Raw genomic sequence first — 27,150 nt, forward strand, 5'->3', positions numbered from 1 at the left:
TGTCACATTTCGTTATCAAGAGGTTTAATCTCTTTTCAATGAATACCCTTCATGTCTGAAACAATCTATTTTGAAAGTGGGCTGCGTCGGTCGTCAGATGAACCTTCGCTTCGAAATTGACCTGGTGAACTTGTATTTATAAATTCACTAATTACAAGACACACAAAAACAGAAAAGATGCATTCGTAAAACGGTGTGTGATAGGCGTGTTTGGAGGCCGTGTTGTCCTCAGTTGAAGTGCAACAAAACGTAGGCGCGAGCGCCATGCAGCGTGCACACAAGCAAAACACCCAGATTGCATATATGTTACAGGCTCTCTTTAGTATACTCATGCTACATGGAATCACTCAAATTAACATAAGTGCGATAGAACTATGATTTAGCACAATGCTTTCACACGAGTTTATAAAGATAGGTAAGATACAACAATCTCGACTCCCAGGAAAAGTACACATTATCGGTTCTCTGCCACATGGAATCACTAGAATTGGCATAATAAGTGGGCTAGCCTCATCCCATGGCACGTGTTTTTTTAAGGGTTTAAAGATATAGGTAAGGTAATTACAAACTGAACTCCCGTTGTCAATGACAAAGCTTGGACCATAATTTGTTAGCCCAGCCGGGCACAACTCTACACCTATGTGAGAGGTTGTAGTATATATCTCTAAATCAGCTGCTTCGAAGTAACAACACTTCAGCCATCTTGTTGCATTAAGTCATTGTTGACAATTACCTAGAGCTTTGTTTAAAATCGCACGGAGCGCTTTTTCGCCCTCTAGAAACGTTAAAACACTCTGCTACAGAGCCAGACATCACGTCTTGAGCTTTCTTATTCCATATTTAATGATGAGAAAGACGGATTTATGACTCGCAACTGTCGCCAATGGAACTTTTTTGGACAACGAGCGCCATCGGGGATATTGTCAGCAAACTTAAAATGAAGGGAGCCCAATAGACCATTTACTAAATTCCCCAAGCGCTCCGTTCGACATTCGAGGAACCGAGGTAACGGTGGGCCTTCAGCTCCCTAGTGATCGGTAATTTCGGCCAATTGAATGGTTACACAGTTTTGAGTGTAATCCGGGGTCGCCTTGAACTAACCTTATGTGGAGTTCAAGAACCTGCTATATCACTTTTAAAATTTCTCGTCAATATCAGTGTTTTTTATATTGTGCACGCAATCCACTGTTCAATCCGGCTGAGCTTCAGGACACTTTTACAATATTATCAATATCGTGATTTTTCTTGAGCAGGAATTGCTTAAAAAACGAAGAATTCGCAACAACCTTAACCAGACTTAACTTGGAGTAAGCGGGACTGTTAATAGCATTTTTAGCGTTTCTAACTTAATATTAGCGTCTTTCAAGTCGTGTGAAAATTATAATATTGTAAGATATTTCTGCAGCTGAGCAAGGTTGAAGGGTAAATCGCATGCACGTTATCAAAAACGCTGACACTGAAGAAAAATTTTAAACGTGGTATGACGAATCTTTGAAGTTTGCAGGACGCTTCCTCAGGGTGACTCCGGACTACGCTGAAAACTGTGTAATCTTCGAATTGGTCGAAATTACCGATCGCTAGGAAATTGAAGGTGCACCGTTCCCATGTTTCCTATTCGTGTCGTATTCGTGTCCTCCGCCCATCGGAACACTCTTTCATTGTGCTGTTAATACCGGTCTTTATTTTTTTTATGCCTTAAACTACCAATGCTAAAAAAAAAAAGGTCAAGACAGACGAAATACGCACAAGATATACGATGATAATGACGGTCGTTCGGGACAGTGCCATCGAAAATCGCGAGAAGCGAGGCCCGAGGGGGGGGGGGGGGGGGGGGGGAGTGTGCATGCGCACAAGCTTACTGGAAAAATACCCATTGTGCCCGCTCCGCAATAGAAAACAACAAAATGGCGGCGCACACAAAACTAGTCGTGGATTGAGAACCGATACTCAATGTGTACTTTATTTTCTCTCGTCCACATTTTTAGCGGGCGGCACCCGCCTGGCTTTCTCTAGAAACACACATTTAAACTAAGGCACGGCGTGAACAGACAGGTGTCCATCACGCGGGATCAGTTATGTCGAAGTGGGATGGTTCGTAGCGTTACGATTACTGTGCCTAGATGATTTTAATTTTTAGGATGGCAGCAGATGAAGCCGAGTAGATCGACGTAGTCGATAGGACATTTTTGTCACACGAAGGTGACAAGAAATTGGTCACCGTACTGAATCTCTGATAGTTTGGGTTCGTTGTTCTTATTGTCTGTCGCTGGGTAACAAATATATACGTTGACTGTAGAAACGACCGCTTACGGAACCAAAATGGGCGATGATGTTTGTGCGTTGTCGACTCGTCGAGAAGTGCAGCTTATAACCATAATGGATTTCAGTTTTGTATTTAGTTGAGCGCGGCTCGGCGGTTCTTGTTTTAACAAGGGTCCTGCTCGGAGGGTAGTACCGGGCGTGAAAGGTGCGTAAGCTCGCGAGTATACTAGCTTCGTTCAATTTACCTGCTCCTCTTGCACCGCTGCAGAAGAGTGTAGGGAGGTGTATTTCCGGTAGTTTCTCAATACGCATACCGAAAGTACACCGCCCTGCACTTTTCTGCACCGTGCAGAAGGTTCAGGTAAATTGAACGGAGGTACTATAGAGAGCCTATTTTACTAACCTAACAACTCAACGCACGGAGTGCATTAGTAATTTAATAATGGACAACTCCGGCGTTAATTGGTTGCTTATGCGCGTGCGTGAGCTGCCGAGTGGCAATGGGGATAACGGGCGGAGAGGCTGTTTCAAGCTTGGAGAAACTTGCAGAAGAGCAACGCTTTGGAATCTCCCTCGCAGCTGGTATCGCGAATGCGACCCATAAGCCGCATCACCCCGATTGAGCAGCTGGGAACACTGTAATATGTATGCACGCTACAGCATGTAAACGAACGAACGCCTGTAAGGCACTTTCGACGGTCCGCAAAGATCGGTTTCTCGACGTATTATGCTGCAATTTACTACAGAGGTGCAAACAGGTAGTGGATGTTTACAGAGACAAAATCAAGAAATAAACTTAGCTCATACAAAAGGACAACAACAAAAAACAGAAACTTGTTTTGAGCAATCAACGCCGCCACTTCGAAGACAATGTGGGCGCAGTGAGGGGGAGTGCAACCGACAGGATGGCGTACGCCACGTAGAGGGATTGCAGGCTGATTCGGGTTCTTTTGTGGGATCGCTTGTTATCAACTCCGATTGGCCGGCGCACACCTCGGTACGGCGTGTATGCCATTGGTCGGTAGCATTTCTGCTCGTGCATCGTCTGCGAATAGACCGACCTCACCAAGCGTTCAGCGTATGCGTGACACCGCCATACCCGGGGCTAGGAAGAACGAGACACGACACGACAAACAAGTGTCAAACAGAGTGCTGTAATTGTAACTTCTGTGCTGTGTCGCCCCTCGTTCTCCCTAGTATCGACGTTTTAGTATGTTCAAACATCACCAGCTCACTGCCGCCCTAACTTTCTGTTCACTAGTATACTTATTCGCCGGTTTGAATACTTGCCGGAGTGATCAAGACGTATCATAACTATTACTTCGTTGTTTTGTTGTCAGTTTGCCTCCTCGTTTATGTCCGTGTTTTCAATTTTGAACCATAAATTACCAACTAGTCCAAACCTCAAGCGTTAGTCAACTTGTTCTTGGCGGAAATTTGGCGGCAACCAAACCCCCTGTGGTTCAGTAGATGACCCTTTGGAGTGCGCAATTGGGATGGTATACTTTTGTGTGAAAGCGTCGTTTTTCTGAGACATACTTTTTTTTTTCACGCCAGTCTTATCAAGCGAGAAATCAACGCTAAAATTTTTCAACAATAATTTGGCTGTTTCGATCCTTAAAATCACAATTTCTCTATTATTTTGAAGTATAAACCACGTTAATTAATAAGCATACTTCGTCAGTGACGTATAGATGTAATTTAATACATATTATATATATTTGAAAGGGGAAAAGAAGAGAAGGCACTATGATTATACCTAAATGTTTAATGAAATTACCCTTTTAATATGGTCACTGCGCTAGTAGAACCAGCTAACATAACGGCAACTGCGATGTTTGACATTTAGCGAATATTCTTTTGGAAGATATGACATAACACGTTTATTAAATAAGCGTGATAATTTGTTTCGTTGCCTCTTAGATACTTCCCCTCTACGTCATTCAGAACCTGAGTACCTTTCCGGGGTTCTGCGGCATATTTCTTGCTGGTGTTGTTGGAGCGACTACAAGGTAACTATCGCGGAGCATTTGAAATAAAAATATATCAACGCGAATTTTGGTTCCTTTTCATATTTACTTTGGAAATTTATTTACAACTTTTAAATTTACGAATTCTATAGTGAGAGGAAATGGCTGTCACCACTAAAAAAATGTAATTGTTCTAATAACGCAAGTTTCTAATTATCTCTGTCAAACTTGAGCGATATGAAAACTAAACTTTTATTAAGACTCTTCGATTTTCCCATGAACATGATAACCCACGACGGTGAGTCTTAAGCTCTCCACGATTAGTATAGGAACCGTATTTAATGCATCGAATGGAGAGAGTTACAAGCGTAGAACAAAGAGGTCATTAGCAACTTCATAATTTCCTTACCGAGAGTCAGTTGAAACGCCCAGAATTGTATCAAAAGTTCTTAGCTTATATAATTAGAAAAAAGAAAGCGTGGAAAGAGTGGAGTCTATACGTAAGGGTGGGGCACATGCTCGTGAGTAACAACTACGGGAGTTACAATCCGTCGTCAATATGACCCATTCCGGCGGGTTTGGTTTCGGCTTATTACTCGCTACCGATCGTCGGGATTACGTGTTCGTGTAAAGGCCCGTCCACGCACTTTGGACTTCTTAGCTTCGTGCGCTTTGACACCTCTTAAAATCTTTTGCGACAAGATAACACATTGATGCCACCTATCGGGTAGCCGTGGAATTTTTGGCGGTCGTCTATATTGCTTATCTTTCGCGCATCGTTCTTCCTTTCTTGGCTTGAAAAACTTTTTGTCAATGTTATAACGACCATTTCCCATAGGTAGCACTCATATTTGACCTCCCCAATTTTGCAAGACCTTCGCTTTTAGGGAAATGCAGTTCAAGTTTAGCCACATAGATGGCGCCTCGTCGTAAGAGATTTTAAGAGATTTTATGGGACACAGTCCTGAGAAGTCCCAAGTTTGTTAATGGGCCTTAAGAATGTGTAACTGTACAAAGTTCAATCTGTAGCAATCTTGTGTCCCACCAGGCGCCATTTGTATCGTCTCAATAGTATTGATATACGAAGGCGTAAGGTCGTCACGGCGCGACTCACTTGACGAGGCATGGGCCTTCAAGTGCAGCATGCGACCAGTCGAATGAGTCTCTGAAGGGTTGTCCAAATAGAACACAACAAATGTTCTACAAAGCAAAAAAAAAAAAAAAGCAAAACAAAAACGGAACGCGAAGTTGCCACGCGCTTGTAGGTCTCCTTTGAGTACATCAGCCACGCAAATAGCACGTCTTTCCTCCTTGTCTCCCGGTCTTGTCTCCTCAACTTGTTTTCGGGACGTTTGGAACTGACGATAGCAGGAGTGTTCTGACGGCAGAGAACAGAGCGTGTGAGCGGCTATCTGAACTCACGTGATGATCAAGCTCCATGCCTATGTCCAGGGACGGAAAAGATAAATAGCGCCCCCCCCCCCCCCCCCCCCCCCGAAAAAAAAGGGAATGGTCGTCCCAAAAGGACTGGAACCGGAGGAAAACCTATAGTTCTGGCAGAGCAAATATTGTGAACCGTTGAAAACGGGTCCTGTTTGAAGATCCCCTACGATGCGTCGGGAGCTTTTGGGTGGCGCACACGTGTCCAGTGTTTTGATTGCCCATCTAATACCACGGTGAATTTCGCGTTCTATTCTTGCAATCGCTCTTAGAGATGTAAGAGCTTTAACGCGATTTGGGTAGTCCAGGCATCAAAGGTTCAACTCGTTAAGAATATGATTGGCGCTTGCTGAAGGAAAAAGCAACTTCACATTCTTCTGAGCATTATGTTTCCGTCGCTTTAGTAACGGGCCGAGTCCTTTTAATGGCCCAAGGTCGGTAACGACTCATAGAATAAGCACGCGAATACATTGTGAACGCAAAAAAAAAAAAAGAAACAACGTCGTCGCGCCGCATTAGTTCAAAACGCTATTTGAACTCGGCGCACGCGCAGTGATGATGCCGCTGGTTTTACGCGTGCGCAAGGGTACGGCGTAACGCTATTCTAAAACTCGCTATTAACGTTGGTTGTGCAACGCAAGTCGAACATGGGGATCTGAAGTTTCTCTTTGCTTCAGCATGAACTGTGGTAAATGACACCTTCAAAAATGCAGGATGTGCCTCATTATGCTCACGCTTGGTGATTGGTTCTTCAGCGGCCTCGTCGGCTAATGCCCCAGTCTGTTTGGTTCAGGAACGATAATGTGCTGCCCAGGACTTAACACAGATTGTTTTTCTGAAGCCGTCAATGTCTGTCTACACGGTTGGAAACCGAAGGAGATGAGGAAATGAGAGCGCGCGGGGATTTAGGAACACTGACCTCTGCTTGAAATAAAAAGTTGGCAGACGTAAAGTCAGCTGCTTTTTTCTCTAGCTACTCGCTCGTTGAATGCGCTCAAAGATTTAATAGAGACAAAACAAAAATGAAAGACGTTTACGAATTTCTGTAATGCAAAATTGAAGCACATCTTGAGGATTTTGCGATCTACCGTGCTAAACAATTTGAGAAAGAAATATAGATCACTCTCGTCACATACTGGCTCTGCATTCTCCTTCTCTTCCGTGTACTTTTTCTCCTTTGTAATCTCTCCTCCTCCTTCTCTATACCTCCCCTCCTCCTCTGTACCCTCTCCTCCTCCTCCGCTGTACCCTCACCTGCTCCCCCTCCATGCACTCCACTGCTTCTCCCCTGCACCTCCCCTCCTCCTTATAGGTACCCTCCTTTCCTCCTCCGCTATACCCTCCCCTTTTCCTTTATACCATCCCCTCGTCCCACAGCTTTCCCGCTAAATTTAGCGAGAAAAAAGACGCCACGTGACCTCAACACCAATCCGATTTCCCGCTGAATTTAGCGTGGAAACTGAATTGACGTGGAGGTCTGTGACCATAATGCAACGCTGCGCATTCAGTTTCCCCGCTAAATTCAGCGGTTAAACTGCCGTCACATGACCTCAACACCAATTAGGCTTCCCCGCTAAATTTAGCGGGGAAACTGCGACACCCCGTAATGCAACGCGCCCGGTTACGCCGATGGCGACGCCGACGCAGCTCAACGCGGAAACGGGCGCCTAAAAGCTGCGCACTCAAGAAGTTGCTTTGCCTCTATACTCCGTTTGACTTTAGAAGTCCAGACGCGGCCGACGCTGCCAGCTAACGGAACCAATGAAGCGACGTCAGAAGCGGAAGTCACTGCACCTTCTTTGTTTATGATTGGTTCAGCAATGATGAGGCACGTATACAGAAACATGACGAAAACGACGATAGTGAGCTTTTGACGGTGTCTGATCGGTCCCACCGGCTCGTAGGGTCGGCCAAGCCTGTACGTACGTAAGGTGAAACGAAGTATACCGGCTAGTCATTTCAACCAGAACTCGATGTTTTGAGGACCCCTTGGTTTCTCGTCTCGTTTTCTACCATAGATTTAACCCGCATAGCAGCTTCACCGGTATTCATCGGTACGGTTTATTCACCTGCATATCTTGGTTAAAGCCACCAGAGCTTAAGAAACCGTGTTGTGTCCCGAGCAAGCAATTTTCACACCGCTGCCATTAAGATAGCGGAATTACCTGATAAGAACGCCGAGGAACGAATCACTAAAAACCTTCGAACATAATAAGCCCCCATATGCTCGTCTTACGTCGTGAGCAATTATAGTGACAGATAGGATGAGATACATGGTTCCGTTACTATGAACACGTCATTAATCAGATTTCTAAAAAGGTGAACCTTTACATTAATTCATATTTGACCCTAAAGCTTAGTGTGAAGCTCCGCTAAGAATAAAAAATATGTAGGCATTGTAAATAGTATCTACTGGATTGTTCGGTTATAAAAAATACAAACTAAAGATTATTGGAAATATAAAACGAATTTCATCGGGCCTATCTCCAGCGCGTGCTTAATCAACTTCAAATTAACAATCGTTCCTACATTTTCTTTAGCACAATATCCTCCTTGATTAACTCCCAAGCGACCGTGTGCTACGTCGACATTGTATCGGAGTTTCGTAAGTTTGAAGGACGTCGGGCTGCCACTGTTACAAAGGCACTTGGTACGTAGAAACAACTCGGTCGAGCGGATGTGTGAATGCTTTGTTGTGTGGATTCGTAAGATTGCATGTATGCGTGAGAGACAAAACACGCAATCTAGTGAATAGCTGAAAGCGAGTTTCAACCGCATTTTTTATTCGAGTGTATTTTGTATTGAAACTTGAATTTCGCATTTATCTGTCCTCGCTTAAAGCGTGAATTGCTTCAAAACAATTTGTGCGTTTTGAAATTAGTGGGGCCGGAAGTTTGTTTTGGCGATAGAAATGCCGTCCAGGGGGAGCTTGGATGGTCGAGTTTCGATGCTCGAGAGGCTTCCGGTAGACATGGATACGACAGGTAAATGCGGCCAATCAATCGGTGGCCGTGGGCTTGAAGGTTATTCAAGTACATTCACATGACTGGCATACAGACACGGAGTCAGAGAAGTCTCTACTATCTTGAAAGAAAAATGACGTGTCGCTGACAATTTTGTATTAGGCAACTTTAGCTTTTAATATTTTTTGACAAAAATTTCACCAGCTAGCCCCACTTCTGTATTAATTTGGAGAATGTCGTGTTGAGATACTTATTTTTACTCTCTATTTAAAATGGGTTCCACTCAAAGGACCATTACTATAGTATGAATAAAAATATGCAACCTGGAGTCGCAAATCAGATTTAAAGGACAGAAGAATAGTGAGCGCTATAGACTTATACATTCATTGTCGCCTAAATGGATTTAAAGCAGTTGCAGCGGCAATCATTCCCCAAGCGTAGTTAATCTTCCCTGTGAGAGGCAGCTTTTTACCAGTAAACATACTCAAAGTTTAGTAACAGACAACTACAGAGTTCGTACAGAACACCTGGATCATATGTTTGCTCTGAGTCAACATTCAACTACGAACTTTTGGACAGAAGGTGAGGTCTATGTGAAGGAAAAATTTAATTTGTTGCGCTTGTCATAAAAATGTGACTTCCTGAACACGAACTTGTCAAAAAGATAAAGCGAATGCAATCCTGCACAAAAATAACGCGAATCCAAAAAGATAAAGCGAATGCACAGCTTCGTGGCAATGGTTTTGCCGCGAATGCCCTTTCCTGATTCTTTCTCCCCCTGTAAAAAAGTCACAGCTGGAATGTGTTTCGATCTAACATTTACTGTGCTTTCATAATGTGTGATCCGATGTTATCTTTAAAACTTCAGCGTCTTTCAAATAACAGATTGTGGAGAATAATATTTTGTAAATTTTACAGGGTTCCTGAACGGAACTGTTATGACAGTATACGCCATCACGGTGACGTACATGGGTTCCGTTGGAAGAGTAAGTGTTCAAGCTTAGGCATAACTGAATATGGCCGAATATTGGGGCTTTTGTATATTGATAATCGAAAAAAAACATCAATGCTGAGAACAAAATAAAGATACTGAAATCGCTTCACACTAATAGCTAAGAGCGAGCTTTGGAGCGCGTTATGTAGTTGTCTTTTAGAAACAGACAAATCACATCATCAATCACACATCATCATCATCAATCACTCATCATCATCATCATTACATCATCAATCACACATCAAAAAAAATATGAGTTTTACGCATTATTAGGAAGTTTTAGTGAATTTTTTTGAGGCGAACGGTTTGACCCCGAACGATTCGCCGACGCCACAGCCCACGCGCGGACATTGCGCGGGAACTCGGGAACGGTTGAAACTAATCGTTACAATTTGCGGCGCGTTAACTAGTGTGAAGGAAGAATACTCAAAACATTTTAACATGCTGGATGATGCAGGAGATTCGCAAGGCAGTTCAAAAAAGCAGTTGCGGTTTCGTTTCGAAGCAAAACATTAATCTATGAATGACTCGCCGACGCCATTGGGTATGCCTATAGTCCACACAAAGGAAAAGAAAGTTCTCCATCTTGCCGTGCATTTGGCCGCATCGGAGCCCGCCATCGGAGTGCTGAGATTTCAGGCGGTGTACTTGAATAAACTAAAAAAAAAAACTGGTAAATATATTTTTGAAGTTCATTCACAAAGTTGTCTTTTTACTTTAGTTATACAAGAAAAACAATAGCGACAGGTGTCGTACATACTCGTACTAAAATAAGGTGCTTCTCTTTAAAAGCTCTGAAAACAAACATTTAACACAGTCAAACGTGCATTTCAAGAGCCACAAGCCAATGCTTGGAAGTGAGTAGGATAACAAACGAACTTGCAAGTTCGATGGAGCTTTTTCCCTACGCCGAAGTTGTATTTTAAAGAGAAAGGGGGAAGGGTAGTTTTGAAATAAATAATTTTAGCGGAACGCGTGGTGACTGAACGGCTGCCATGTCATCAACAACATCCAGACTCAAATCTTTTGAAGTATGTATACTGGCGGAGACGTTGCCGAGTCGACTGTAGACGAAATTCAGAGCTGCCTTTTTGAACCGTCTTGAGATGTGTCTCGCCTCGGCCAAACTCGTCCTGCTCCAAGGGTGTGTTGAAAGGCTTTGAGCCTTCCTCATTCACGCTGGTGAGGTACCGCACATGTGAGGAAATTCGGCTGAACCCTTTCCAAGCCCCTTCGAAGACAAATCGGTTGCCTCGAAACGACTCGCTAACCTTAATTTTCTCGAAGTCCCGAATGATACGCGAGGGCGTGCGCTGTGGCGTCGGCGAATGGTTCAGCGACGAACCGTTCGCGTCTAAACGACTGACTAAACATTTTATTCATGCACTACAGGAAGTAGTTCTAGCAAGATTTAGTTGTCCAAGGAAGAAACAAAGTTTTTGGCGTTTGAAATATGTACGTCTTGATAAAAAAACGTAAAGCTAATCTAAGATGCCACCAGGGAGTTTTTATCGAAATTCAGGCATGATTTTAGAGTCGGTTTTTAATTTTGACAAAAGATATATGTTTTTGGGAGCATTCTTGAATGAAAAACAGCGGAAATGGCAGCTTGGCGGAGTTTTGTTTGTTTCCGAGTTGTTACCATTAAAGCGGCCGAGGCGAAAACTGACGTTTCTACCACCTGTCTGAAATCGCATGATTGACCGCTTGCTGTTTTCTCTTTTTTTTTTAATAAAGCATTTAGGTCTCTTCTCAAAATAGCTTTAACTATGGTAAAGGAATTGCATTTTCTTTTCTGGAATTTTCGATTAATCATACAAAATAAAAAAGTCGAACTGCGTTTCATTGTGAATTTTCCGGCCATGTATGGAAAGTTCTTGCGTGTGACCTACTTACAATAAATTAATGACTTTGACATCCGCAGAAAACTCGAACTTAGTTCTTTTCAATTAATACAATTTTAAAAATATGTCCAACAGATTGAATTAACAAATGTTTAGAATATATAGCATATTCAAAACCGATTCTCTCAAAAACCCAATTTTTGTATTTGTTTTAGTTTTTATTAGTGACAAAGTATAAGAAGTGTTTATTAGAAAATATATATATAATATATATGGTATTTTGTTTATATGATCGCAAATAAAGCTAAAATTATGTCAGCGTTGCTAAACGGCGGGTGTTGTTGCGAAGTGAAATAATCTTTACTCCACATTACACCCAATTCTGCTTATTTTTTAAGCTTACATGTTAAATAAAGCATAATATTAGGTAATTAACTATGCCACGCCACAGTGTTGGCCGCAATATGTGAGGAGCTTTCATCGTACTTCGTTTTATCGAACGACGTTTCATCGAAGCCGTTTCATAGCATACCTTTTTATCAAGCGCCGTTCATCGAACGCCGCTCCATCAAATGTTTTTTTTTAAAGTAAAATAGCTTACACAAGTTCGACTAGGGAAGAATGAACTCGCCGTAACGATTTTCATATTCTCATTGTTGTGAAGTATTATGTTTTTATGGTTTCTAGTTCGCCACTTTTTTTAGGTTTTGGAGCGTTTATTTTTTTTAGTGATTCGGTCTGTGCAAAGATGACTATATGTTCTCGGGTTTCTAGGCTGATAAATGTTTAAGTGAAGATTACAAAGCTAACAGGGTTCGCGTGCATACTCTGCGCTTGGTTGGTTTGTTCGGTGATAGTACGCGCACAGAAAGATGACCCATGGCATGACGTTGCGCTTATTGCGCTCGTTGGTGACCTCGAAATGTCATACTTCGCCTTGAAGACAGAAACTATATGTGTAGAACCACTTTCGGTCGGAAGTTATGCTCAGTCGTTTAGCAGTTTGGTGCTTTTGTTAAATAGTTTGTTTTTGCAAAATGGCATATCATTCAAGATATGATAGACGCGGGTCCGTTTCCCTCCGCCGGTTTCTCTCTGCCGCTTACCTCCACCGACATACTGGGGAAAATTGGTCTTTGTCCATCAGCAACAACTAAACGGGTTCAATACACTCAGTTTGTCGTTCTAGAAAGTTAATTTTATTGGCCACTTAATGTGCACTATAAACAACTGGGGGATCCTGCAGGCTCAGGGTATGCGAATATTATCCTTTCACGGTTGGCAAAATATGCCCTATATCAGATGAACACCATTAGTACTCCGCAATGGAGATTTGGGAGACAGCACGAGGAAAGCCCACGCTCTGTTTTGGGCGCTACACTTATGTTGTTGATAAGCGAATTGACAGCAGATTCTACTGGAAAAGCGAAGTGTATGGGGAGCGTAGCTCAATTGGAACGACCTTGTTTGAAATAGGCCCCTACCCGTACATTCAAGAGTAAAAAAATAGAGATCTACTCTCTAAAAAAGAAAAAAAAAACTGTCAAAGGAGAGTAAGTACTTACTTTCCTTTAACTCTCTCCTCCTCAAAGTTACTCTTTCGCGACCGCTTCTTTCGTTGATACTCTTCCTTAAAGGGATACTCCGCCGATTTCTTCATGGTCCCCGATTTGCTTGAAATTTTGCTAAACTCGCCAAACAACATCGCCAAAATAGTATCCCAAATATTAGGTCAAAATATTTTTTTTCACGAAGTTATTGAATTTACAATTTTTGTCGTCACCGTGTTTTTCAAACTGAAAGTGCCTACTGGCAACAATGAAAAAGTGACGTCAGTGGAAGTGCAGGGGTTCACTCTTTGGACTGTACAATTTGTTCCCAAGTGATTCGAAGCAGTTTCATGGTGTCAAATGAATTCTTTGGAAGCTCGCTCCAGTCTCCGCGCTCCAGCACGGAACAAATGATTGGCATGCTCTATTTTTTAGACTGCTCGCCCGACTGGCAGGCTTACCTTCCACTGACGTCACGGCACTGAAAAGGGCGGGTATATTTGAATGTTGGTTTTCGCATCATTTTCATTTGGCGATTTCGCAACAACTATTATGAATTTCACGATACTAAATAGCATACCAGAATGGGTAAAGGCCGGGGAGTCAGAAAATATAGTTAGTTGAGGTAGCTCAAAAATCGCCGGAGTACCCCTTTAACCCTCACTCGAACTCGAGAGTAACTGTAGCGAGAGTTATTTTCTTCTCGCGATATTACGGGCTGTCGATAGATAGCGCAGCCATGGGTTCGGCGCATGTTCGACGCTCTTCGGAGCAGATTTTAGTTTTTCTTTTTTCCGGGAAGGTCTTTTTTTTTTCCTACCCGCTTCCTTTTTTTGTTGGGGGGAAGATGGGCAAGGATGTTTTAATAAGCGAGTTGGTACAGCCTACCTTTATTTTGTCAACGCCCAATTCAAATGCTTTTCTGCAAAGTAAGAAAAAAGAAAAAGGTGCAGAACGTACAGGTGGTGTTTTGCTGCTCTTTTGTGCATGTGCGTCGCCAGCGGTATGAGCTCATAGGAACGGCCAAATGGGGCCGCCGATGTCCGCGTCTATGCCTCGCCCTTCCGTCGCGGCCAAACGCTTGGGACTTTTCGCTCTAGATTATTATGTTGACTCTATGATCTTGACAGAAAAACTTCGTGCCCTAACTACGGGTTTATGGACTGCACTTCGTTTACATGTGAAGAACCTTTTGCGATTGACTAGGACAAAAAGTTATTCTGAAAAGTGGTTATACAAATACGGTTCTATGACTTTACAGCACTACTGCTGTCACAATAAGACGCCGAAGGCCTCCAACGTGGCAGACGACAATGTTGGTTTTGACTTACAGTTTAGCCGGAAGTGACGTCAGCTGCAAAAAACCTATACTTAACAACGCAAAAAAAAAGAAAAAAAAAAAAACCCGAGAACGAAGAAGTAGTGCAAACTCGGAGCGCTACTGGCAACTGAATTTTATTTGGAAAACACGAACATATTTCCACATCAGTGGCGTAGCCAGGGGAGGGGGTCAGTACACCCCCGAAATTTCATGGTTGTCAACTTTACCCCTTTCCCCTTTCGACTTTCACTATATATATATATTTTTTTTTTTTGGTGTGTGTTTCGTTTCGGCAATTTACTACGGCGAGGGGCCGTGCCTTTAACATCCCAAAACAAAACGAAGATGACGACGCTGTCCGTGGACTGCGTGAAAACACACATCCGGCTCCGGCTCTTCGAACAGCTCTCTCCAAACTCGGCCATGTTAGTAACCGAAGCCTTTCTTCAGGCTCGCAGGTGCAAATGGCTCAGCTCCCGACGTCACAAAAGCCGCGGAATCCTGACCTCGAAGGACGCTGGCCTTGCCTCAGAGAATGCAAGCGGCTTAACTAAAGTTCCGCTACCCTTTGAGTGTCACGGGCTCAACGACAATTTTAGAGCGCCGCAAAAAAAATCCAGAATAGCAATACACCAACTCATGTTTACAAACAAACGGGAGCGCCCTCAGCGGACGCCACCGGCTCCGCGCATGCGCGATGGGGGTGTGGGCAAGAAGCTCGCCGCGCCCGTAAATAAACCATTGGAATGCGATGCTGGCGGCGTCGGTGTGTGTCCTCCTGCCCTTTTTCGCGTTCGAATTGTTGATTCTACGTCTTCCTGGCGATGTCTGACTACTTGAGCGGCGTCAGCGAAATTACTGAGGCTCGTTACACCACAGAACTTCGCGTGAATAATGTGACGTGAAGCGATTCATTCCGCGTGGACGCCGCAGTATGTACGCTAAAGCCTGATTCGGATGATGCGATTTCGCTCGCAATTTTCAGTCGCGACGCCGCTCGGGCTGCAAAAGCGTGAACCGTTGCTGAGATGGTCGACGTCGATACTGAAAATCACAAGCAGAATCGAACCAAGTGAATTAGGGATAACGAGTCGGTGAGGGCCACTGGTAACAGTGATCAACATCTTTTTGTACTTACTGTTTACATCGAGCCTGCTTACCTACCTTTAGATTTAAGTCTTTTGAGAACTGCACTTACTTCTCATCGCAAGTACCGGGCCAACATTTGGTCTTCGGGCCGGCGTCGTCAAAGAGAGCAGACGACAAGCAGAAACGTTTGAAAGAGCAGACGACAGTTCGAACGATCAGGCGGCCGTTTGAACTTGAAGACGCACTGAACGTAGACCGCAGGTGGTCCGTACAACTTGAGGGTTTTCTGGCGTTCATGTTGGAACAAAGCAAATAAATCAGATGACCACAAGTATCCGTGAATTCAATCCAAAGTGCTTCCCGCCCAAGCAATCGTTGTCCGACGGCGTCTGCTTTTCCCTTTTCACGGCACATTTCCAGATTCTCGGACGAACCGAGCACGTGAAAACTGACCTTCAAACCTTTCGCGACACTTTTGGTACGGTCCCAGTCGCGGCTTTTTGACAAGAAGACAGGTTTGTGTCTTGTTCCTTCCAAAACAACGCAGGACTACACGTCTGGCATGGGGACTTCTGCCACAGCCCCAGACCGGAAGTGCGACCGACGCGCCAACATCGCGCCGTGACGTCACAGAGTTGAGTTCGTGTATACTCTGACTTTACGAACCTTGCAATGAGGAGAAAAGCGGGCGACAAAGTGACAAACAGCTTAGCGTTTCTTTTTTTGTCTCGTCGTCTTTTTTTTTTTTAGGGTTTACTCGCTTGTACTCCTTTAGCTTCAATAATACACAAACAAAAAAAACAACGAAAAAACACACACACACAAAAACATCCCCATAATGAAAAAAAAAAAGAAGAAAAGAAGCAAGAGAGAAAAGCGGCAGCATATGCACTCTTGAAGCAGCTTTTGAATGCTTATAATCACTTGGTTTCAAAGCGTACCTAGTTGACTTCTTTAACCGCTGCAGTGGGTAATGTCTACATGCTTGCGTTCAGCACGTGAGTCGTAGAACTTCCTTACATATATAGACTTTCAAAAATGAGTTCAAGAGCGAAGCTCTTCCTGGGCGCTTTTTTTTTCAAGAATGATTATTGACCTACAACTTCAAGCGTGTCATCAATGTCTCCAACAGAGTCGGCACAGTCACGTTATGCAGCATCGTTCGGCCTAGGCGAGAGCGATGTTGTGGCAAACGACGTCGGTCTCTATGTCGCAAGCCTTAATTTCGAGCAAATCTCCAGCCTGTGCAGATAATTCGTTTTGTTAAATAAACTTTCCGGTAAAGTACTGGTTTCGACACAGATGTGAAGGGACCGCGCCGCTTAGCGCGTCTTGGCAGTACAGGCAACTTGCATTTGCCCAGAGGCCTTGTATCCTAATGTAAACCGCCTGCTGCAAATCCTAGCCTCGATGCTCGTTAGCACCGCTGAAGCGGAAAGTTGGTTCTCGAGACTCCGAAGACTGAAGTCATACCTGAGAGCTTCAACGTCCCAGGGGCGCTTGCTGTTCCGTTCTAAGCTGAAACCAGACGCTGCGCCTTCAACGCGAGATCGCTGGCTTCGGCACTGCGTTGGTTGCGCGTGCCTGCGCGATCATACTTGTTTTAGCAAGGGCAGAAAGCTCGCGCTGAAAGCGGAGCTTCTAGTCTCAGCTTAGTGGTGAACGCTGTATAGGGGCTTCGCTTTTGAACATTCACTGTAATATGCAAGTAAGCACCGAAAGGGTCCTCTCGCTTCTTTCTATCGACCGACGGCGGCTTCCACTAAATGTTTGGACCCCACAATATGATAGAAAATGGTATTTTCTCTTCCACTTCCTCTTAAAACGACAACGAAAGAACAGAAATAACCTAAAACATGACTATACGCCTCGCAAGTGGGCTCATTTTCGTCTTATGCGCATGAGAAAGGAAGTAGCGGTGACGTCAGAACGCCGAGCCCTGATTGGCTGATCGCGACCCCCTATCTGAGCGTCGTCTGCTCCTTTGAAACGTCGTCTGCTCGCAACGTCGTCTGCGTCTGTCATACCTCTCCTGCGACTTTCGGGGCGAACTCGACTTCGCCTTTAAGAGAGGGCAGGCGAAATAACTCGAGCGGTACGTTGTTTTTTGTCTAACAACTAGCATACGCGCATCAAGGAGGGAAGTCAAAGCACTCCCTGTCTAGGTGTCCCGGGGCGCCGAGGTTTGTTTGCTTAGAACCGAGAGTGAGCGTGTTAGTGGTGTTAGTGTCCGCAAGTTCCCTCCCAAATACTTTTTCCCTCCATTTGTGTGCGGCGAGACCCCTCACTCTTTAACGGCGTTGGCGGGTTGGCGCAGTTAAAGTCGTCTGCTTTACGTCCGCTAGTCAAAGCGATGGCTGCTTTACCTTTCCTGCGTCTGTCGGAGATTCACCGCTTTTTCACCGGTGAGACACCGTTGTCTCGGGAAACAAGGAGATAACAAGAGGAAGAAATTGACCTCTTAATCTAAAATTGAGGTCAGCGATCAAAGTATAATACGGGAAGGGTTCAGAAGTTTCGCGCGGGCATATTCCATTCAGCACGCCAGCCGGTCGTGGGCAGACGGTCGCCGAGTCGCGGAGTGCCTGCTAGGCCTAACTACCCAGCTCGTTTGGTCGCGTTTGGTGGAATCGTGGCCGTTGGAGCTTTTCCCGGGTGTTTGTGGATCTTGTTCTTGTTCGTCGTGGTCTATTTCAAGTACTTCTTAATTTTTTCTTGCTGCTTGAAGTCGGGACGCGTCAGAAGCGCAGGTAGAAAAATAAACGTCCGTGGGTCGTTGCGACCGCGACGCTGTCGGCCATGCTGATTTGATCGTAAGAAGTGCCTAAGACAGCTTCGGAGCTGTCGTAGGATTTCGTCGTAGCCTGCGCAAAACTTACGAAAATTTCGTTTCGTGAATACAAATTTGTACTTAAGTTTTGTCTTACGCACATTTTTGGCGTAAGATCGTTTCGTGAATCTGGCCTCTGCACTTCCGAAAGTCGCAGGAAAGGTGAGACAGACGCAGACAACGATGCGAGCAGACGACGTTGCAAAGGAGCAGACGACGCTCAGATAGGGGGTCGCGATCAGCCAATCAGGGCTCGGCGTTCTGACGTCACCGCTAGCCCCTGCGCAAGAAGCAGACGAACTTGCCCTCCGCATTGAACTATAATTTCTGAAAAATGTGATCCGCGCAGGAACAATGAGCGTGACGCTTCACTTTCTCATTGCCACAGTGCGAATTGCGGTTTTTATCATTTAATCGTATTTTACACTTCGCTATTCTCTGGCACTTTTCCGTAGTTTTCAGTCAGTGTATACCCGAGTGTTCCGTACTGCAGTGCACGCACCGTAATTTTTTCTGAGCTTGTCTGGACGTTTTTGTTCAAAGCCAATTATTATATTTTATGGCTGCGTTTTTTCGTTGTTTAACATTAAATTTCCCCTTTTTAAATATTAAACGAACGAGATGCGGCAAAGAAGGTCAGATTTTTGTCGTCTAACAAAGAAGAAAATAGTGACAAAATTGTGTTTAGGAAATTTCTTTTCCTCTCTTTTTTTGTGTCTTTCAAACAGTTTAAGCAAAAAAAAAAAAAAAATACGCCCTGAAAAACTTTCCTTGCTACGCCACTGATACACACTTTATTATACCTCAAGCCGAGTGACGAGTGACGACGCACTGATGCAACTATCATCTTTCTTTACGCTGATTTTGAACGCCTCGAAACATTTCCTTTCTGTTTTCTGTTCCTACTTGCCCGGAATCTGTGTTTTATCCTGCAAAGGGTCATACGAGCACATATCACAGTGGACTGCCAAGTTCCCCAAAGGAGACCGCTTCACAAAAAGTTCATGCCCTATGTACGATCGGGTGGTGCACGAAAGCACCCGATGTCAAACGTCCCACGACTGACACCCGCCTTTTTGCCCTGCCTTCAAAAGTCTACTTTTGTGAGAAGCCTATGATGCGAATTCCTAGATCATCAGGCCTGGTCCTCACCTGACGGTGGGACATTATGCTTTTAATTGAGAGACAGTAAGTGTGCACGCGAGCGTGTGTAACGTAATCCTGCCGTCATTTGTGGACCCTCAACATATTAGGTTAAGCCGTGGAACAGTGCTGGTTGAAGCCTGCACATGGATTCTGCACGTGGGGCTGTAATGCTACACCCCTACGATCGCCCACATGTCGTTGGTATTTTAGACTACCGATGTGGCGCATTCCTCATGTTTGTGTGCATGTTTTGTTTTGTGCGCATGCTCTCCTGTTTTGTTTATTTTGAGGCATAAGCTAGTTAGCTTCACTGGTGCTCTGAGGGAGCCCCGAAGTGGCCTATAATCTCCTTGAAATTTATATCGCCCCCCCCCCCTTTTATTTTTTTCGTTGGGAGACATTTTATTTATTATTATCTTTTTAATTTTGACATGAGGCTTCAAGCTGAGTTCGGTGCTTCGTGTCTCTCAGTCCCTTTTTGTCCTCTTGCTCTCGAGTTATGTCTAAGGAATCTCTACAATATTGGTTTCTGGACATCCGGATAGCAAATACCAGCTGAGACAAAACGGAAGAATTCGAGAGAGAGGAAACAGTGCAGTGGAGGGGCGCGCCGATGCCTCGAAAAGGGTTGCTTACGAAGGTCCCTCGGCCTGACGCAAGACCTCTATCTCTCCCTCCAAAAGGGCGAGGGAACGTGACGGGAAAACAGTTTCCCTCCCGTTTTCTTCACCCACCATAACTAATCTCTTCAAATCTCTCCTTTGTGAGTGTTGGGGACTCGGAGTCCTCGTCCTTGAAGGAGGAGGGCTCCCTTCATTCCTAAGGTGACAGTGCCGTAGAAGCTACGCGCCCGCCAGACCGGTTATCGCCTGCTCCACTCTCTGCGCGTGATTACGGGAGGGAGCATGATAATAATATAACAATAATAATGACTTTATTTTCATCGAACGTTGATGGTGGCGATCAAAGAAAAAAGCGGTATGGCACAGCTTGACAAGTCCTTGACCGCCTACAAGGCACAGTAGCAACAACGCAAGAAAAAAAAATCACAAATTTTGATTAACGTAATTTAACAAAGCGTGTCTCAGACCCTATATTTTATCATCGGCTAAAACAGAAAAGTGACCTATTTGCAGACAGAAGTTATAAGACACCAAAAAAATCACGTGATTAAAGCCAAACGTGCGATTGGTTCACCGAGCACCTTAGCTTCCTCTACACGTTCAGCTTAGGAGTGACGGAGGCCTGCCCACGAACCACCCCCCCCCCCCAACACACACACACACACGCACACGCACAGAGAGAAAGCCCAACGATAAGGTAGGGACTGGAAGACAGTGTCCAACACGCGCATCCGCGAACTGCAAAGGGGCAGATGCGCTTTGCAATTTATGGAGTTTTTTTGCAGGCGAAAATAGCTCTTTTGTTTAAGGAAAAAAACGTCACGATCAACATTCTCATTTCAGGACACTGTGGTGTCAGTTCCTAAGTGGTTTGAGTGCATTTTATTGTTTAGCGGATTTTTTTTTTTTTCATCGGGCGAAGCGGCTCCGCATCTCCGCTGTCCACACTACACCTACTGGAACCTGTAAGAACGATGGTTTAATGCCAGGTGCGATCTTCAACATGTGGATTGTCAAGACTGGATATTCTGTCGGCAGCGCCTACGCACCGGTAACCTTCCTTTGTTGTGGGCATACATGTCACCACTAGCTTCGACCGACCGAAGACACGACGGACCGCTTTCTCTACCATGTGAGTGACACGGAGAGGATCCTCTCCTTCTTTTTGCCCATCGGGTACATGCGTTCTCGCTACGCAATGTACGTTTTGTCATGATCCGATGAGTTTGAACCGTGTCTAACTCTGGGCCGGGAATCTCCAACGAGTCCCGCGTGTAGTCCACAGCGATCGGCCCGAAAGCCCCTGTACAGCGTTATATTTGAGTGCTTTTTATTCCAATAGTCCGTGAAAGACGCTCTAATTGGTTATTTTTTGTGTTTGAAATCATTTTTAGTTTATTTTTCCAGTTAAAATATGGCTGTCTTCTTGGCGGTAGATGTCTGCTGTAGTAAAGTCCTCCCAGTATGTCCAAACTCGAATTCCACAGGGCGTTGAGCCCTTATTTGTCAAGATTCAGCTTGTTGGATGGGGGTGGAATGTCAGTTATGTCACCATGCTGTGCGAGTGTATTTGCCAGTAATTGTTCATTCATTCATTCATTTATTGATACTGTCAGCCCTTGGACATGGCTATTACAGGGGTGGAGAAAAAAGACAACAACAAACAAACATGTACGCTTACATGGAAGCATACACAAAAGTTACAAGCATATTGAGACGCTTCGTAATTTCGGCAGTTTACTCGAGAAGTTTTTTTTTTTTTTGTGTGAGTGATTTATTGATTCAAGCGTCATGTGCTGTTAAACTGTCTTATTCCTTTGTATAAGAGGGTATTTATTGAACTGTTAATTTAGTAGTACATTTGACACTGGTTAGCTGAAGGGGAGGCCAGCGGTTTGACTTATAACTTGTAAATAATATGGAGGCAATATGGGTACATTTATAACTACATATTTCTGTGCTGCAAACACCGCAGTTCTTAAAACTGATTTGTTTTTTCAGATCGACGTAGAAATATAGGTGTGAACTTAAATGTCGAGATTGTAATAAACATGTCTTAAGTCTAGATGAAGGATTGGGGGACACTGTGATGTTGCAAGGGTAGGCCTAAGCAATTTACAGATTACCTTTTCTACTATTTAAAAAAAAGAGCTCTAAATTTGACCTTGCGATGCATGTGCCTGCACTTGCATTCAGAGTGGTGCAACAGGTTCATCCGCATGCAATAAAAAATATAGCGCCCACGTCTATTGTGCAGCTGCACGATGAAGTGGCATACATGAGCAGCTCGCTGACTCTCTAGTAGTGTCGGTTGTGGCAGAGCCGCGATGCATGTTCTGTTTTGACATGTGGCACATTTATTAGTTATTTTAACACTCGCCAATCTAAACCTGTATGTTCTTGGTTTGGGCTACTTTTAAATTTCTTTCTCCTCTTCTTTTGTTTTGTTTAGAATTCGTGCATTTTAGAAGGTATAAATGTTTTTTTTTAAATAAGATTCAATGGTACTCTATAGCGAATTAGCCCCTTGTAGAGCTGTAGTTACAATATTTTGATGAGTGGTCTCCCCAAACTTAGATGTTAGTTGCTTTCGCTAGCTTCCTTTCTAAAGTTGTGAAATAAACTATAATATAAGGCATTGAGCACTGAAACCCAATAGGTTTTTCACACTAATTTATCTATAAATTGTTACTAACATATTGTATGCCACTTGGACAAATGCAGATGTTAAGAAATTGCATTCATGCCTTGCCCCCTTCTTCCGATGGGGTGCAAACTTGGGAAGCCATAAATAAATGCATCTCCCTATGGCTGCCAATGCATACAAAGGAAAGAAATATAGAGAGAGGAATGTGGTTTATTTTTCTCTTAGGTGTTCTTATCAGAAGGGATTCTAACGATTTTGGATGGTTGTAGCTGAGCGAGCTAGCAATGAGTGCTGCCTCAGTGTTCGGTTGGGACTCTTGTTCAATCGGCAAGAAAGCGAGTCCCAATCAACCATTGGAGCGCATCCTATGAATGGCTCCTGGGATTTTCGCAAAAGGTCTATTGTCTTGCAAATGAGTGCGCTGGTATTAAATAAGGGCACTTAGCGAGCTGTTTCCTCTCTTTTAATATTGCTGACTCTACATTTAAGCATTCATTCTTCACAGGATGAGGGACATGACCGATCGAGCTATCCAGTGATGCGAATCGACGAAGAGGACTCAAGTGCCATAACTGTGGTGTTGGAAGACCACTCCTTTGAGGTGACGGATATTGTGGCTGGTGCAGTGCTCGTTCTTGCACTGCACGGAGTCCACCACATTTCTTACCGTCAAAAAGCAAGCCAGACACTCGCAGTGATTGGGCACTTCATTGGTTTGAAGTACAAAATAAAGTCCGTCTTGGCCTTAGACTTGATCACAAAGTTAAAAAAATATTGTTAGCCAGAGGAAATGTGTGTGCCAGTTTTGCCTTCTTTGCCATGTGTTAAAATTTAAATCTATGTTTATTAAACTCTATTCTACTGTTTTCTTTGTATGCTGACTTTTTATGAGGACCTATAGCCTTTGTGCAGGCTCATGCTCTATATTTTATGTCATTTTTCAGCTGGAGTTCCACCTTTCTTATGCAACAAATCTCCTTGTGAACATGTACATAGCCGCTTTTAGATTTTAGGGCAACTGTTCATTGCAAAATACTTGGGTTGGCCCCAGTTGTATGGAACAACTCCTACAATAAAGACAAAAGTATTCCAAATTACAGTGAAATCAAGGGAGTAATTGACATTCCATAAAATAATTGCAAAAAGAAAAGTACAGTGGTTGCACTTCAGCAGGCTAGAAATGTCAATTGCCAGAAGAGTTTTTTTTTAATTTTTTCCAGCAAGGTTTTTACCAACTAAGCCAATTTTACACTTCCATTCTTCTAATTCTGTTTTCAGGCGTTTCCGTTACTTTTCACTAGGTTAACTTACACTTAACAACACACTAAAAACTACATTTAACAGTATAATTTAGCGGAGTTTGTGTTACCCCGTCCTGAAGATGGTGCCAAATGTTTTATACAGAGTTTCGGAAATACATCAAATGGGGCTGCACTTACTGTACACAATTCTTTCTGTAGAGTAATTACAGCCCCATTCCAAGTGTTGCCTAAACTCTGTATTAAAAAGTTAAGTACTATCTAAGGAGGGGTCATACAAACTGCTCAAGAGTGATGTTATGTGACATTAACTCTTGCTAGAGAGCACAGTTAACTCTTTAGTACGAACTGTAGGCAACACTTGTAAGGGAGTTGTATTCACTCCAGAGAAAAGATTATAACAACTCTTCCTGGAGAGCGTGCTTAACTGTTAAATACGGAGCACAGGCAACACTTCTAATGGAGTTTTAGTTACTTTCCATGAACAAGTGAATTCAACACTTCCGGGAGATCATGTTTAACTCTTGCCATACGGAGTTCAGTAGCATTCTAATAGAGTTGTTCTTAGTCTACACAAAGGAATGAAGGTAACTTTCTTTGGAGAGCATCCTTCACTCGTCAACAAGGAGTTTCGGCAACACTTCTGATAGAGTTATAGTCACAAAGGAGTGAAATTTACTCTCATCAAAGAGTTTAGGCAACACTTCTCATGGAGTCGCAGTTACTCTACAAAAAAGAGTGAAGTCAAATTTTACACTTTCACATCAAAAGAGTAGCCCTAACTCTCTCGAAAGTATTGGCGTGACTCTCTATAGAAGAGTTAAATGAACACTTGTATGGGAGAGTTAAACGTACACTTGCTTCCGGAGAGACATAGTTACTCTTTAAAAGAGTGGATTCTGTGACAAGCCACTTACACTCCAAAAATAGTTAAATCGACCCTTTTTTTAGAGTGTACATATAAGGGAATTTAGAGCGATAGCACTTGCTGAACGCGTGCGGGGGTAAACCATCCTAAATAGAAAGGCATTGGTTCACAAGTAAAGCGAGAGGCAAGGCTATATATTGTTTTTGTTTTTCCTTGGGACAAATTAAGGATAACTTAAACGAAATATGGGCAACAAAAAGTGTCGTTCTTTAGGTAAGCTAACGTCACTTACGTTCAAAAGCACACACACAAAAAAGAATGGGCGGTAAAACGTAAGAGTTGTCATCAACCGGCAAAAGACCCTCACACGAAGGCACCCCTACATGCTTTCGTAACATACCACACCTAAAAAACTAGCGATAAAAATATTCGTTGAAACGGCGCGTTCGATGAAACGTCATTTTTTTCGATTAAACGGCGTTCGATAAAATGTCCGGGAACCCCATTTTACATTTGCCATTTGAAGCACAGAAAGTCAGGTTTAGTTCCAAATATTATAAATAAAGCGGTCTAATAGTCTTGTAGTCACTCGCTTATGACGTCTTTTCATGTTATGTTTTCCCGGTTTAATGCTCCAAGATGCCCTCAAGATTTCATGTCCAAACATCGTTTCTTGAGGTTCATGGACATTTCATTTCATAAGCTGAATGGCAACGAGGCTTTTGGACCACTTGTTTAAAATATTTAAAATTAAACCTGCTATGTTGTGTTTCGAATGGCAATTATCAAATGGAGTATTGGTTTTGCCTTTTACTTTCCATACGATACACAGAACCCCGGAGCAGTTTTGAGCTCTAAGTCGAAATCTTGTAGTACGTTGTTTTCTGGCTTCTCGATAGAGAACCGCAAATCGCGAACCTCCCTGTAAACAGTATTCTCGACGGAAGCATCCAAGGTTGAGTCAAAGGCACTAACAAAAATGCCATCCACGCATCTTCTAATAAGTACTGGATCAGGGTAATACTCTTCGTGCAACTCATGCAAAAATTAGTCATTGATTTTTTTTTAAACCTATGTCGATTTGCTTTATAATTTAAGGCGAAAGCCTTATATAAACCATTACGGGAAAAAGCGTCGGCGTTGTAACCGATAGATGACCATAAAATTATGTCATCAAGCTCGTGCCGCTCAGGGTCAAAGCAGACGCGCCTCAGAAATGAAAACGCAATGAAAAGCAGAACAATGCAGATGCTTCGTCACAGAAGCCATGGAGCCGACGGGGACGCCGCGCCTGGGCAGTGGGGGAGCATTATGTCACAGCCGGAGCGCCGTGTGCAAAAGGAAGACGTGACACGCTGCTTCCGGCGCATCAATTGGGCTTCAGACTCTATCTGTGCTCGTTGTGTGCTTCGTGCGATGGACTGTGAGGCGACCACGTCTACATCTAAGGCATCGACGTCGGCAGCAGCGTCTACATCTACAGAGGCACACCGAATACAATACCGGCAGAAAAAACATTAATACATGTAGAACCATTACTCCAAAACATTTTAATTGCGGGACTATAACGCCTTTCGCATTCCTAAAAGTAAGAAGTCTTAAGTGTCTTCGGGGTGTTTTATTGCTGACAAAGTATGACTGTGGTTTATCAGAAAATATACACAGAAATATATATTACATTGTTTGCATGGCCGCAATTAAAGCTTGAAGCTTGTAAGTTGTTGGTTGTGACTGTGTCATCGTATAAGTGCCATTCTGACCAAAATTGTGACATGGAATGGTTAATTAGCTAAGTTCAATACACAATTAAGATGTAAACTTATAATTATTGAAATTGTGTCTAATGAAGTGTAAAATGTATTTAGCTCAGCAAAACATTGCCGCTTTAGAACGCACATCTGAGAAAATTTAGGCTTTAATTAAGGTCATATGATGAAAATACTATATATTTTATTTACGTTTTCTAATTAGCCACTATTTTGCCTTGCGGCGTCTAAAAATAAAGAAAACAAAAAAAAAATCTTTCTTTTCAGACTAATGCCGAATTCGCGAAGTTTTTAAGACAATCGAAATTCAAATGCATGTAACGAAGTTTTTTTGGTACATATAATATGGCATCTGTATTTATTCAAAAAATCTAGATTAGAGCTTTCTGGCGATGTCAAGGTCATAAACATAATTTAAATAGGCCACACGTGAGAACTTGCTAAACCTTGCCGAAAAGGACCAATTATAAAAGACCCGAATTCTCTTTTAATCATTCAAAAGTATATTAAAAAATGTAAAGTCTTTAAGACTCATGAAATCAATTTTCAGAATGTCACAAAAGAACCCTAGTGCATTA

The 27,150-nt window shown here is 43.3% G+C and overlaps 1 protein-coding gene across 1 annotated transcript in view; it reads left to right on the forward strand.

Annotated features, from left to right (window-relative positions):
* Nucleotides 1-27,150, forward strand: part of LOC115324598 (putative sodium-dependent multivitamin transporter) — a 56,271-nt gene that overhangs the window by 23,675 nt on the left and 5,446 nt on the right. The window contains exons 8-10 of the mRNA XM_040221940.1: nucleotides 4,186-4,274; nucleotides 8,213-8,277; nucleotides 9,554-9,621. Of these exons, the coding sequence (XP_040077874.1) occupies nucleotides 4,186-4,274; nucleotides 8,213-8,277; nucleotides 9,554-9,621 (222 nt within the window). The remainder of the gene's footprint in view (nucleotides 1-4,185; nucleotides 4,275-8,212; nucleotides 8,278-9,553; nucleotides 9,622-27,150) is intronic.

Source organism: Ixodes scapularis, unplaced genomic scaffold (assembly GCF_016920785.2).
Source record: "Ixodes scapularis isolate PalLabHiFi unplaced genomic scaffold, ASM1692078v2 PGA_scaffold3__209_contigs__length_174095766, whole genome shotgun sequence".
Taxonomy (NCBI): domain Eukaryota; kingdom Metazoa; phylum Arthropoda; class Arachnida; order Ixodida; family Ixodidae; genus Ixodes; species Ixodes scapularis.